Here is a 12,085-nt window from a genome sequence, read left to right as displayed (position 1 = left end):
AATATATATGTGGTAGTTATGTCTGTAAAAGCACGATCTATTGAAACAAAATTAATTAAGATGATTGGTAAATGCTGTAACGAAAAATAAAAGATCAAAATGCCAGAATTGTGGGTTTTCAGACAGCACACCTCCTTAACAAAATTAAATATAAAGTGATCCAAATATTTGATTTTCCCCAATATGTTTCTGTATCATCACTTACAGGACTCCTTGTTCACATTTGCATTGAACATAGTTTTTAATTACATTATCTGTATGTTTGAGGATGTTGAAAGTTAGACATTTTTCCTTTTCAATGAACACTAACAGTGCGCTCTCTTGTTGGCTCGTCACTTCTCATTTGACCTAGTGAGGGAGAGAACTGGCACTGCCATTGAAAAAGAATATTGCACATTGAGCAGGGAGCTCACACTGAATATGAGCTGGAATTGACAACAGACGCCTGCTCAGCAGAGGCCCTGAAACAGATGTCAGCGGTTCTTATATAACCTGCAGTTATTAGTCTTCTTCAGTCCTACTCTTCTTGAAAGAAAGACATCGCAATCCAGAATCTTTCCACCTTTATTTTTTTGCTAGATTATATTTAGAGTAAAACAATTTTACTAAATTATATATAAAAAAGATTCTGCACCAGCATCAACAAAAAAACCTCCCATATTTCTGAAAGTAACTACAAAGAATATTTAATTTTTTTCTTTAGTTATTGTATTTTTTATTTTTGAGAAATAAACAAGGACGGTATCCCAAACAATAGAGTCACCCTGTTACCCTGATTGATAAACTGTGCAATATCCTATGTAAACTCTCCGGTCAGTAGACACAACACACAAGTGACAGCACACCCAGTTTTTTGGCACAATATTTTTTGTAAACCTGTTCTGTTAGCAATAAACACACAATGATGGATTCAGACTTGGGGTAATTTCTGTAGCAGAAAAAATCTATTTTTTACAACATGTATTCCTATAGCTTGAAAAAAGAATGAGAACCACATGTAATTTTTTCAATATTTTGTGTGTAATTTAGATGCAGAATTTCAACAAAGACTAATGTTACGTGAAATTCCGCAGCGAAATCCCCAACAGGAATCCAGAAAATCAGCGACAATAATTCCATTTGTGATCCTGGATTACTTTGCTGATTTTACGTGAGAACCCAATCGTAAAACACATTTCTGACATCTGATATACAGTACTGGGATACTGAAAAAAATAAGTGGCTCTCCAGAGACTTTTTAGGTGATTACAGCCAGCTTATGTATGTGATGTCTATACCGCCATGATTGGTTCTGCTTACACCTATTATGTTCTTGACCCTTTTCCTTTTGGGACCAGGTAATTGCAGGAATGGATAAAACACCAATGATTCCTATACATATCTGTCATGTACTCTGCTTTGGTGGGGGCACAGTTTCTCCTTGTGGAAACCATCTGCTGGTATAGACGAGACTTATGTGCCAGGCAATGCTCCCTGGAGAAAAGATGTAAATTAGCTGTTCAACAGGAGGAAAAGATGTTGGCTCTTTAATGTAGCTGCCCCAGAAATCAATGTCCGACCCTTCAACAAGCCTTGGACATTAAGCCAAGGTCTTCTCCCCCTAAAAAAACAAATCGTCCATCCACAGGCAGCTGTTTCAGGGTTCTTGTTCTTATTGTTACAGAGCTGATCCGTATTCGCCTCTCGGCATATGATATGACTTTTTTTTTTCTGCTGTCATACATTTTGTGTCATTTGAGATGATCTAAAACAATGAACATTTTTATACAATAGATCTGTAGAGTGATTACGACACAGGGAGTCACTCTTTGAGACCCGACTTTGCAGACAGGCGGCATGTAAGTGTTCAGATTTGTGCTAATTTTTGTACTTCAGTTTCAAAAACTTTTTTTGCACAATTTGGCTTTTAAGAAGGTTTTCTTGAAGAATTGCTGTCAGAAGAATGAGATTAACTAAGGGTATGTGCACAGGTGTTTTTTTTTTTTTTTTTTCCTCAAGTGAATGCTCTCCAAAAACTTTCAAAAACTCCTGGAAAACGCTTCCAATTCATTTTTACTGATTTTTTTTTAAGACTTTTTAAGATCCCCACCCCCCCGAAGAGGTATTGAAAACACCCAGTGGAAAATCTAAAAAGCATGTCAGCTCTTAGAAGGGGATCATGAGGGAAACTTCTCCAAACCAGGAGCCGTTGAATCAAAAAGCTGCAAACAATGCTTCAGGGACAACACTTTTTCCCCCAAAACTCTTGAACGAAAGAAAACCCAACTGCAATTAACTTTCATGTGATCATAAATCAGTAACTCACTGATGGATTCCTACTTAACTCATTTTGCAGCCAGCAATGCAGGAGACTATAGAGGGCAAACAGCGCAAATTTTTGAATAAAATACAATTGTCAAAAAGAAATGCGTATTCTGCAGTATGGTGAATGACAGTGGTATTTACTGGGGTGTAAGCTGCTAAACAATGATGTGTGGACCATACTTGGCAAAATAACGGGTTAATGAATAAACTCAGTTTTTTTGTTAGTGTTCCCCTTTTAGGTGAAGAGCGATAAATGTCTAGAGAAGATACAATAATAATACACATTGTACCGAGCAGCCTGATGTTCCCACCAATCTGTATAGAAATGCCCATTACTAGTACATGAATATTATGTTGTGTCTTCTGACGTAACATATAAAAATGTAAGCGAACTATTAATATTTTATGATAATACGTCCTCCAAAGATGGTTAAGAGATGTCGCCTGCTCCCAGAGGAGGCCGAGTGATTAAAATATAATGGCAAGAAATGCTGCCATGTACTAACAGCGGCCATGAGGCCATGTCTGACGTCTGTGTAATGCAGAATACTAGGAATATATTAAGAGAATTGCTGGATTCCAGATATATATCTGTAGATATCTGTATGACGCCCCCATCTACCGTGTAGTATTTATAATATTCACCATCTGAGGGTTTTGTAAAGTCACTTTTCTTTTTATACCTTGTGTTATTCGCTGACATTTTTGCGCCAAATTCATATACACAGTGTTCCAAATTATTATGCAAATAATATTTTCTCAGATTTTCCCAAATTACCTATATGAATTGCAGTCATTGTAATTTTCCAGTCAAATAACTATTAGAGTACAATTGAAAGGTTTTTGTACAAACTGCCTATGATAACAGTATATTTTTTAAAAAATAAAAACCTCAAGCTGCACTCAAAATGCATGTTCCAAATTATTATGCACAGCAGAGTTTTCAACCTTTTCAACCTTTTCATTTTAATAAAGAACAAAAAATGGTCATTTTTGAAATTCTAAGCATTAGCAGGTTATTACAAACTGAAATCAAACAGTTTTCAACTCAAAACTTTATTCTAGGTGATGTTACATTTTCACATAGGACCCCTTGTTCGAAAGGAGCTTCTGAACTCTCTCATTCATTGAATTTGTCAGGTTTTGGATGGTTTCTGCTTCAATTGTTTTGCATGAGGACAGAATACCCTCCCAGAGCTGTTGCTTAGATGTGAACTGCCTCCCGCCATCATAGACACTCCTTTTGATGATGCTCCAGAGGTTCTCAATGGGGTTGAGGTCAGGGGAGCATGGGGGTCACACCATAAGTTTGTCCCCTTTTATGCCCATAGCAGCCAGAGATGCAGATGTGTTATGTGCAGCATGAGACGGGGCATTATCATGCATGAAAATGATCTTGCTGCGGAATGCACGGTTCTTCTTCTTGAACCATGGCAGGAAGTGCTGTTTGAGAAACTCCACATACATTATGGAGTTCATCTTTACCCCTTCAGGGATCCTAAAGGGGCCGACAATCTCTCTCCCCATGATTCCAGCTCAAAACATTACTCCACCTCCTCCTTGTTAGCGCCGTAGCCGTGTTTGCATGGGGTGTCCATCAACCAGCCATCCTCCACTCCATCCATCTGGACCATCGAGATCATTTCATGCATGATAATGCTCCATCTCATGCTGCACATAACACATCTGCATCTCTGGCTGCTATGGGCATAAAAGGGGACAAACTTAAGGTGTGACCCCCATGCTCCCCTGACCTCAACCCCATTGAGAACCTCTGGAGCATCATCAAAAGGAGTGTCTATGATGGCGGGAGGCAGTTCACATCGAAGCAACAGCTCTGGGAGGGTATTCTGTCCTCATGCAAAACAATTGAAGCAGAAACCATCCAAAACCTGACAAATTCAATGGACGAGAGAATTCAGAAGCTCCTTTCGAACAAGCGGTCCTATGTGCAAATGTAACATCACCTAGAATAAAGTTTTGAGTTGAAACCTGTTTGATTTCAGTTTGTAATAACCTGCTAATGCTTATAATTTCAAAAATGACCATTTTTTTGTTCTTTATTAAAATGAAAAGGTTGAAAACTCTGCTGTGCATAATAATTTGGAACATGCATTTTGAGTGCAGTTTTAGTTTTTTATTTTTTTAAAAATATACTGTTATCATAGGCAGTTTATACAAAAACCTTTCAATTGTACTCTGATAGTTATTTGACTGGAAAATTACAATGACTGCAATTCATATAGGTAATTTGGGAAAATCTGAGAAAATATTATTTGCATAATAATTTGGAACACAGTGTAATATTCATAAAATTTGTTGCTCCGGGGGGAGATGGGGGGGAGGGGATATTACTAGATGGAGTGCAGACTGCAAGAAATTTTGCAACTTTTTAAAAAAGTTACAAATGATAAATCGGGCAAAAACATCTGGAAATACTAAACTCTGCCCAAAGTGGAGAGCTAAAAAAAAAACCAATAAACCAGGCGAACGCATAAAATAGACTTCTAAAAAGGTGCAAATGAAAAGATGAATTTGGTGCAAACCAAAAATAAGCTCAAAACACCAAAAATGTTACAAAAAACCCCAGAGGCAAATGAAATAACAAATGCGGCCCTAAGTCTTGTTAGGTCATGTTCCTATATAATATCTCATTCCTTCACATAGAACAGCAGTTACCGTCACAATAGATTGGTGGATCTCTAGCGCCACCTAGTGGACTGATGATGTGTTACATTTTGGTCAGGGATACTGAGAGCTTTCTATGATGGGACATTGTATTATCCATAACGATCTGTACACAGCCTGTAAGTGTTGCTGCTCATCCATGTAAAGAGGTAGCTGTATATAAACATAAAGGGACCATCCCCTATGGCTTAGTTATGATATTTTATGTAAATGAGTGGCAATAGTAGAAACAGCCAAGTGTGGTGCCATTGTTTCTAGAAAAAGCTGATTATTTTTCTAATCTCAGATATCAGCTGTAACTTATAATAGAGACTGGAAACACATAATTCTTACAATATGGAATAAAAGTGCGACACCTGCTGTGAGATCAGATCAGAGATAAGTGACCAGCGGAACAAACCTCCTGGTATATGCTGCAAGAAAAAAGTAGCAAAGAATCCTGGGATTTTTATTTCCCAGACACCAGAGCGCCCCATGATGCCAGCACAAAGTATAGCAGAGCTCGTTCAGTGCAGGTAGAAGCCAAATCTGTCAGCCATAAGTGAGAGCCCCGATCCAGCACAGGGAGAGAAGTGCGATCAGTGCTGGTAGGGGAGATGCAGCCGGCTATAAACAGGTAAACAACACGTAAACAGGGAGATCCAGTAACACCATACACAGCTTAGATGTCAGAGAGAGGTTAAAATGGGCTCTTCCCGGCCTGCTTCCAGACTTCGTTGGCACCTTTAATGGATTCCCTCTTCACGCATTTCCAGTAGCCTTGTAATCCCAGCTGTTGCGGGACATGCTGGGGAGAAATGAAAAGGCACATTTCATTTATTCATAGCTAATATTCTCATTCTCTTCGCTCAATGCACAATCTTATACTACAACTCTTACCACTGTTAGCTTACTGTGTTTTTATTCTTAGCGGAATGTCACCATATTATGTCCCCATACAGCTCAGCGTTACGTAGCGGCATACCGCCATATGACGTCCCCATACAGCTCTGCGTTATGTAGCGGAATACCGCCATATGACGTCTCCATACAGCTCTGCATTATGTAGTGGAATGCCGCCAAATGATGTCTCCATACAGCTCTGCGTTCTGTAGTGGAATGCCGCCATATGATGTCTCCATACAGCTCTGCGTTCTGTAGTGGAATGCCGCCATATGATGTCTCCATACAGCTCTGCGTTATGTAGTGGAATGCCGCCATATGATGTCTCCATACAGCTGTGTGTTATGTAGCGGAATGCCGCCATATGATGTCTCCATACAGCTCTGCGTTATGTAGTGGAATGCCGCCATATGAGGTCTCCATACAGCTCTGCGTTATGTAGTGGAATGCCGCCATACGAGGTCTCCATACAGCTCTGCGTTATGTAGTGGAATGCCGCCATATAAGGTCTCCATACAGCTCTGTGTTATGTAGTGGAATGCCGCCATATAAGGTCTCCATACAGCTCTGCGTTATGTAGTGGAATGATGCCATATAAGGTCTCCATACAGCTCTGCGTTATGTAGTTGAATGCCGCCATATGAAGTCTCCATACAGCTCTGCGTTATGTAGTGGAATGCCGCCATATGAGGTCTCCATACAGCTCTGCGTTATGTAGTGGAATGCCGCCATATGAGGTCTCCATACAGCTCTGCGTTATGTAGTGGAATGCCGCAATATGAGGTCTCCATACAGCTCTGCATTATGTAGCGAGGATGCAGGGCAGCATGAGTTTTTTACTGCCTAATTCCTTTGGAATGGAAGGCTATTTGTGTAGATGATGTTTTTTTAGGAGGATTTTGCTCCATAACCTGCCCGAAAAAGCATCAAGAAACCGCTGGATTTTTAATGTCTTTTAACCACTTCAGGTCTCCAAAGACGCTGAGCGGTTAAAAGAAGTGACCCGACCGTTTAGGTGTTTTGAAGAGGCTTTATACTTTACAATAAAAGGCAATGGGAACGCTCAAAAGATGTCAAAGTCTTTTTGAACATTTTATCGGTGATTATGCTAGATTAATTGCCAGTGGTTTCTTTATTGTTGAATGGAGGTAAAAAAAAGAAAAAAGTCAAAAGTCCGGGAACACCAGTAGGTAAAGATGCCCCAAAAAATACAAATGGCCAAAGACACCAAAAGTTGCTCAGGAAATGGCCCAAAGAAAACGCTATAAGTGATGCTTCAGGAAAAAAACACTATTGTTTCCTGAAGCAGTATCCACTAGAAAAAGTCTCGTCAGGTTTGCCTGCATGATAAAGACGTTGTGTGCACAAACCCCAATAGGAAAAATACTTTAAATACCACCAAGAAGAAACAATAGGTGCTTATTGCCACTGAAATAAATCTTTATTAAGTATTGCAAGAATTAAAAACCAACACATGAGTATCACACTTAGAGAAATAGTAGTGTGTATATATATATATATATATATATACACATACACATATATACATATGTATATATATATATATATACACACATATATATATATATATATACACACATATATATATATATATATATATATATATATATATACACACACACACACACTTATAGCATGGTTGTCAACAAACAAAAAATTCCTGATAATTAAACGCATATGTGGCACAATATAAATATTAATGGAATACTGACCTATATGGTTAACATTAACCATAAAAATGTAAGTGTCTGTAGAGACTACTAAAAAGATAGCTTCATAAACTGAAAAGCCCAAGTGGGTAGACATATATAGTATATAATGTTAAACTATCGAGAATCTCCTATAGACTAATGCATCCAAAATAAAGAAGTAGCTACAAGGCAACTTACATGTCCAAATGGATTAATATGGGATGTGGTCCTAGGTGCCCCAACGCACGTTTCGTCCTTGCTTCAGAGTGGAGCTAACAGGTGGGTATATATAGGTATGTATTTAGTTTGGCCAATCAGCATCATCCTGAAAATGCCCTTTAGTGATGTCATTTGACAATAAACAATCATATCCTCTGAATGGTACTGTATGTGGCATTCCTGTCTGCAAAATTAGAGTGCCTATAACATATAATGTGTATATCCTCCTCTTTTAGATGTCAGTCTATGTAAAAGCTAGTAACAAAACTCCCAAGGTCGCATGGCCAATAGAGTAGAGTGTTTCTGCAGCGTTTGGGAAACACCCCACTTACCTATTGGAGAAAGCAGGACAAGCCCACACAGTGTGAGGGCGGAAGAGGGGGGCATAAATAGCGTCACACAGAAAAGGCTCAGCGTCTCCGTGTGATGCCAGCATTTGACCAATCGGAGTCTCAGTTCTGGCTGGTAATGGGTACATTGAGGGGGTGACCACCCATGCATGCACCATTTCTGAGACTCCGAGGACACTGAGCAGGCTTGTCGTGCTTTTTCCAATAGGGAAGGGTGGTGTTTCCCAAACTCTGCAGAAACGCTCTACTCTATTGGCCATGTGTCCTTGTGAGTTTTGTTACCAACTTTTACATAAGCTAAGATCTAAAAGAGGTAGGATATACGCATTATATGTTATAGACACTCTTAGGCTCTGTGCACACGGCACGTTTTTGATGCGTTTTTTTCCATGCGGAATTGGCCCCAAAAACCACATTGGAAACCTTATGCCAGCAATGTCTATAAGAATTCTGAAGCACTGTGCACATGGTCAGGAATTTTACTGTCAGGATTTGCAGTGCGTTTTAATCAATTCTCATCAATCATGTCAATTCTTTGTGTGTTTTTCCTATTGAATGCATTTGAAAAAACGCACCAAAAACATGCGGAATTTGCAGCAGCGTTTTTGCTGCCAAGAGTTGCAGAAACGCTGCAGAAATTTCTGCACAAAATGCTGATTGTGGGCACATAACCTAATTGGCAGACAGGAATGCCACATACAATACAGAGGATACGATTGGTTACTGTCAAATGACATCACTAAAGGGCATTTTCGGGATGATGCTAATTGGCCAAACTAAATACATACCTACCTCTATATACCCACCTGTTAGCTCCACTCTCAATATGCCCCCTGATGAACCAAGGACATGGGGAGTAGTGAATGAATATTCATTCCCTTTAGTAGTGGGCACATGTGATCGCACGCCCGCTGCAGGATGCCGGTGGCTGGGCTGACGCTGTGCCCGCTATTAAGGAGAATTGAATAGTCACTGCTTCCCACGTCTATAGTCCTGGTGTGAGGAGCAGTGAATATTCCGGCAGCTGACCTCAGCGTGTGAGGGTGCATGGCAGTGACATCATGCGCTGCTCACATGGTGAGATCAGCTGCTGGCAGAACAGGACGCAGGGCAGGAGCAGAGGGAAGGCGAGTAGAATCCTTTTTTGTGTGTGTGTGTGTGTGTACGGTGATGGAAATGGGGGTGCCATGCATACAAGGATGGGGGATGAGGGGTGTTATGTATACCAGGATGTAGGACTATGTATAACCATCCCTCATACCAAGATGGGAATGGGGGCCACATATAACAGGAAGAAGGGGCCATATATACCAAAATGGGGGATATTAGTACAGAATTGGGGCACATTACCCCTATAACAGTGTCAGCAGCAGACCTCCACCCCCATAACAGGGCATCATGACCACATTTTTTCCTTTAATTTTTTTTTCTATTTTCCTCCTCTAAAACCTAGGTGCGTCTTATGGTTAGAAAAATATGGTACATTTTTTATGGTTAATGTCAACCATATAGGTCAATATTCCGTTAATATTTATATTGTGCGTTTAATTATCAGGATTTTTTTGTTTGTTGACATCCATGTTATAAGTGTGTGTATATATATATACCGGTGCTTCTCACTAAATTAGAATATCATCAAAAAGTTAATTTATTTCAGTTCTTCAATACAAAAAGTGAAACTCATATATTATATAGAGTCATTACACACAGAGTGATCTATTTCAAGTGTTTATTTCTGTTAATGTTGATGATTATGGCTTACAGCCAATGAAAACACAACAGTCATTATCTGTCACACTGTCACAGAATACTGGAGGTAGGGGGCCTAAGCTGACCCTAAGCTGGGACCCTGACTAACCCCTCAACCTGGAGGTACTGTTAAAGGTACAGAGGTCCAGGCCGCCAGCGTAACCCCTACCTCCTGAGGATCCCTGCACCTAAGTAATCTAGTCCTGAGAAGGACCCCGATCACAACAATAGGGAACCAGAAATAATATGCCCACACACAGTATTTAGACGAACGAGACAGTACAAGGGAAAAACCAAAACCACCTTGCATACAACTTCTACACAACTACAACAGAGGGAACACCAACGGGAAAGGAGATAAATGATAAAGCGAGGAAAGGGAAAAAACACTTCCAAATACACTTATCTCAGCAACTCCAAACACCACGATCCGCTCTGTAAGTCTGAATGAAAAGCTTTCACCGACACCTCCCAAACAGACCTGCAGGAATATAAAGGAGTCTCACTAAAGAAGCATTGATTGCAGCTGGGCGAGGCTGGACCTCAGCTAGCCCAGAGAGAGAGAGAATTAACTCCTACACTGCCGAGAAAACACAAAGCACCAACAAGTCAGCTGCGAGAAGTCAGGCTGTGTACTCGTGACGATCTTCGTGGCAACACACCCGTGACAGTACCCCCCCTTCTACGAGGGGCCTCCGGACCCTCAGGGCCAGGTTTATCCGGGTGAGTCGAGTGGAAGGCCCGAACTAATCGGTCTGCGTTAATATCCGATGCAGGAACCCACATCCTCTCCTCAGGACCATACCCCTTCCAATGAACCAAGTACTGAAGGGACCGGCGATTAAAGCGTGAATCAATGACCCTCGATACCTGGAACTCCAAGTTACCATTGACAACCACAGGAGGGGGAGGTAAAGGTGACGGTACCACCGGCGCCACATACCTCTTAAGCAATGATCTGTGAAACACGTTGTGAATTTTAAACGTAGGGGGGAGGTCAAGACGGAATGCCACCGGATTAATAACAGAACTGATTCTGTACGGCCCGATGAACCTGGGACCCAGTTTCCAGGAGGGAACCTTAAGTTTAATATTCCTGGTAGACAACCATACCTGATCGTTCACACTTAGGTCCGGACCAGACACTCTCCTCCTATCAGCCATACGTTTGTATCGGTTCCCCATAGTATTCAGATTCTTCAGCACCCCTCTCCATACTGAAGCGAGAGATGAGGAAAATCGTTCCTCCTCCGGAACCCCCGAAGAGCCCCCCCTACTGAAAGTACAAAACTGGGGGTGAAAACCATATGCCCCAAAAAACGGGGACTTACCAGTGGACTCGCTCCGCCTATTATTGAGAGCAAACTCTGCCAGAGGTAGGAAAGAAGCCCAGTCCTCCTGGTTCTCTGACACAAAACACCGAAGATATGTCTCCAAGCTCTGGTTCATACGTTCCGTCTGACCATTGGTCTGAGGATGAAAAGCCGACGAGAATGACAAATGCATCCCCCGCCGAGCACAAAACGCCTTCCAGAACTTGGACACAAACTGAGACCCCCGATCAGACACCACCTCGGAGGGTACCCCGTGAAGCCTCACAATCTCCCCAATGAACACCTGCGCAAGAGTTTTAGCATTAGGGAGAGCCGGAAGAGCGATAAAATGTGCCATCTTGCTGAACCTGTCCACTACAACGAGTATGACCGTTTTACCCGAAGACGGAGGGAACCAGAAATAATATGCCCACACACAGTATTTAGACGAACGAGACAGTACAAGGGAAAAACCAAAACCACCTTGCATACAACTTCTACACAACTACAACAGAGGGAACACCAACGGGAAAGGAGATAAATGATAAAGCGAGGAAAGGGAAAAAACACTTCCAAATACACTTATCTCAGCAACTCCAAACACCACGATCCGCTCTGTAAGTCTGAATGAAAAGCTTTCACCGACACCTCCCAAACAGACCTGCAGGAATATAAAGGAGTCTCACTAAAGAAGCATTGATTGCAGCTGGGCGAGGCTGGACCTCAGCTAGCCCAGAGAGAGAGAGAATTAACTCCTACACTGCCGAGAAAACACAAAGCACCAACAAGTCAGCTGCGAGAAGTCAGGCTGTGTACTCGTGACGATCTTCGTGGCAACACACCCGTGACATTATCTCAGTAAATTAGA

At 41.2% G+C, this 12,085-nt stretch overlaps 1 protein-coding gene across 1 annotated transcript in view; it reads right to left on the bottom strand.

The window, feature by feature from the left end:
- Positions 1–5,180: 5,180 nt before the first annotated feature.
- MICU2 (mitochondrial calcium uptake 2) overlaps positions 5,181–12,085 on the bottom strand; it is a 312,841-nt gene continuing 305,936 nt past the window's right edge. Inside the window, exon 12 of the mRNA XM_073662237.1 lies at positions 5,181–5,779. Coding sequence (XP_073518338.1) covers positions 5,672–5,779 — 108 coding nt within the window. The 3' untranslated portion in view covers positions 5,181–5,671. The remainder of the gene's footprint in view (positions 5,780–12,085) is intronic.

The sequence above is a fragment of the Phyllobates terribilis genome, unplaced genomic scaffold (assembly GCF_046119375.1).
Source record: "Phyllobates terribilis strain yellow unplaced genomic scaffold, ASM4611937v1 Scaffold_2__4_contigs__length_985480577, whole genome shotgun sequence".
NCBI lineage: Eukaryota > Metazoa > Chordata > Amphibia > Anura > Dendrobatidae > Phyllobates > Phyllobates terribilis.
This window is presented reverse-complemented; position numbering and strand designations above follow the sequence as displayed.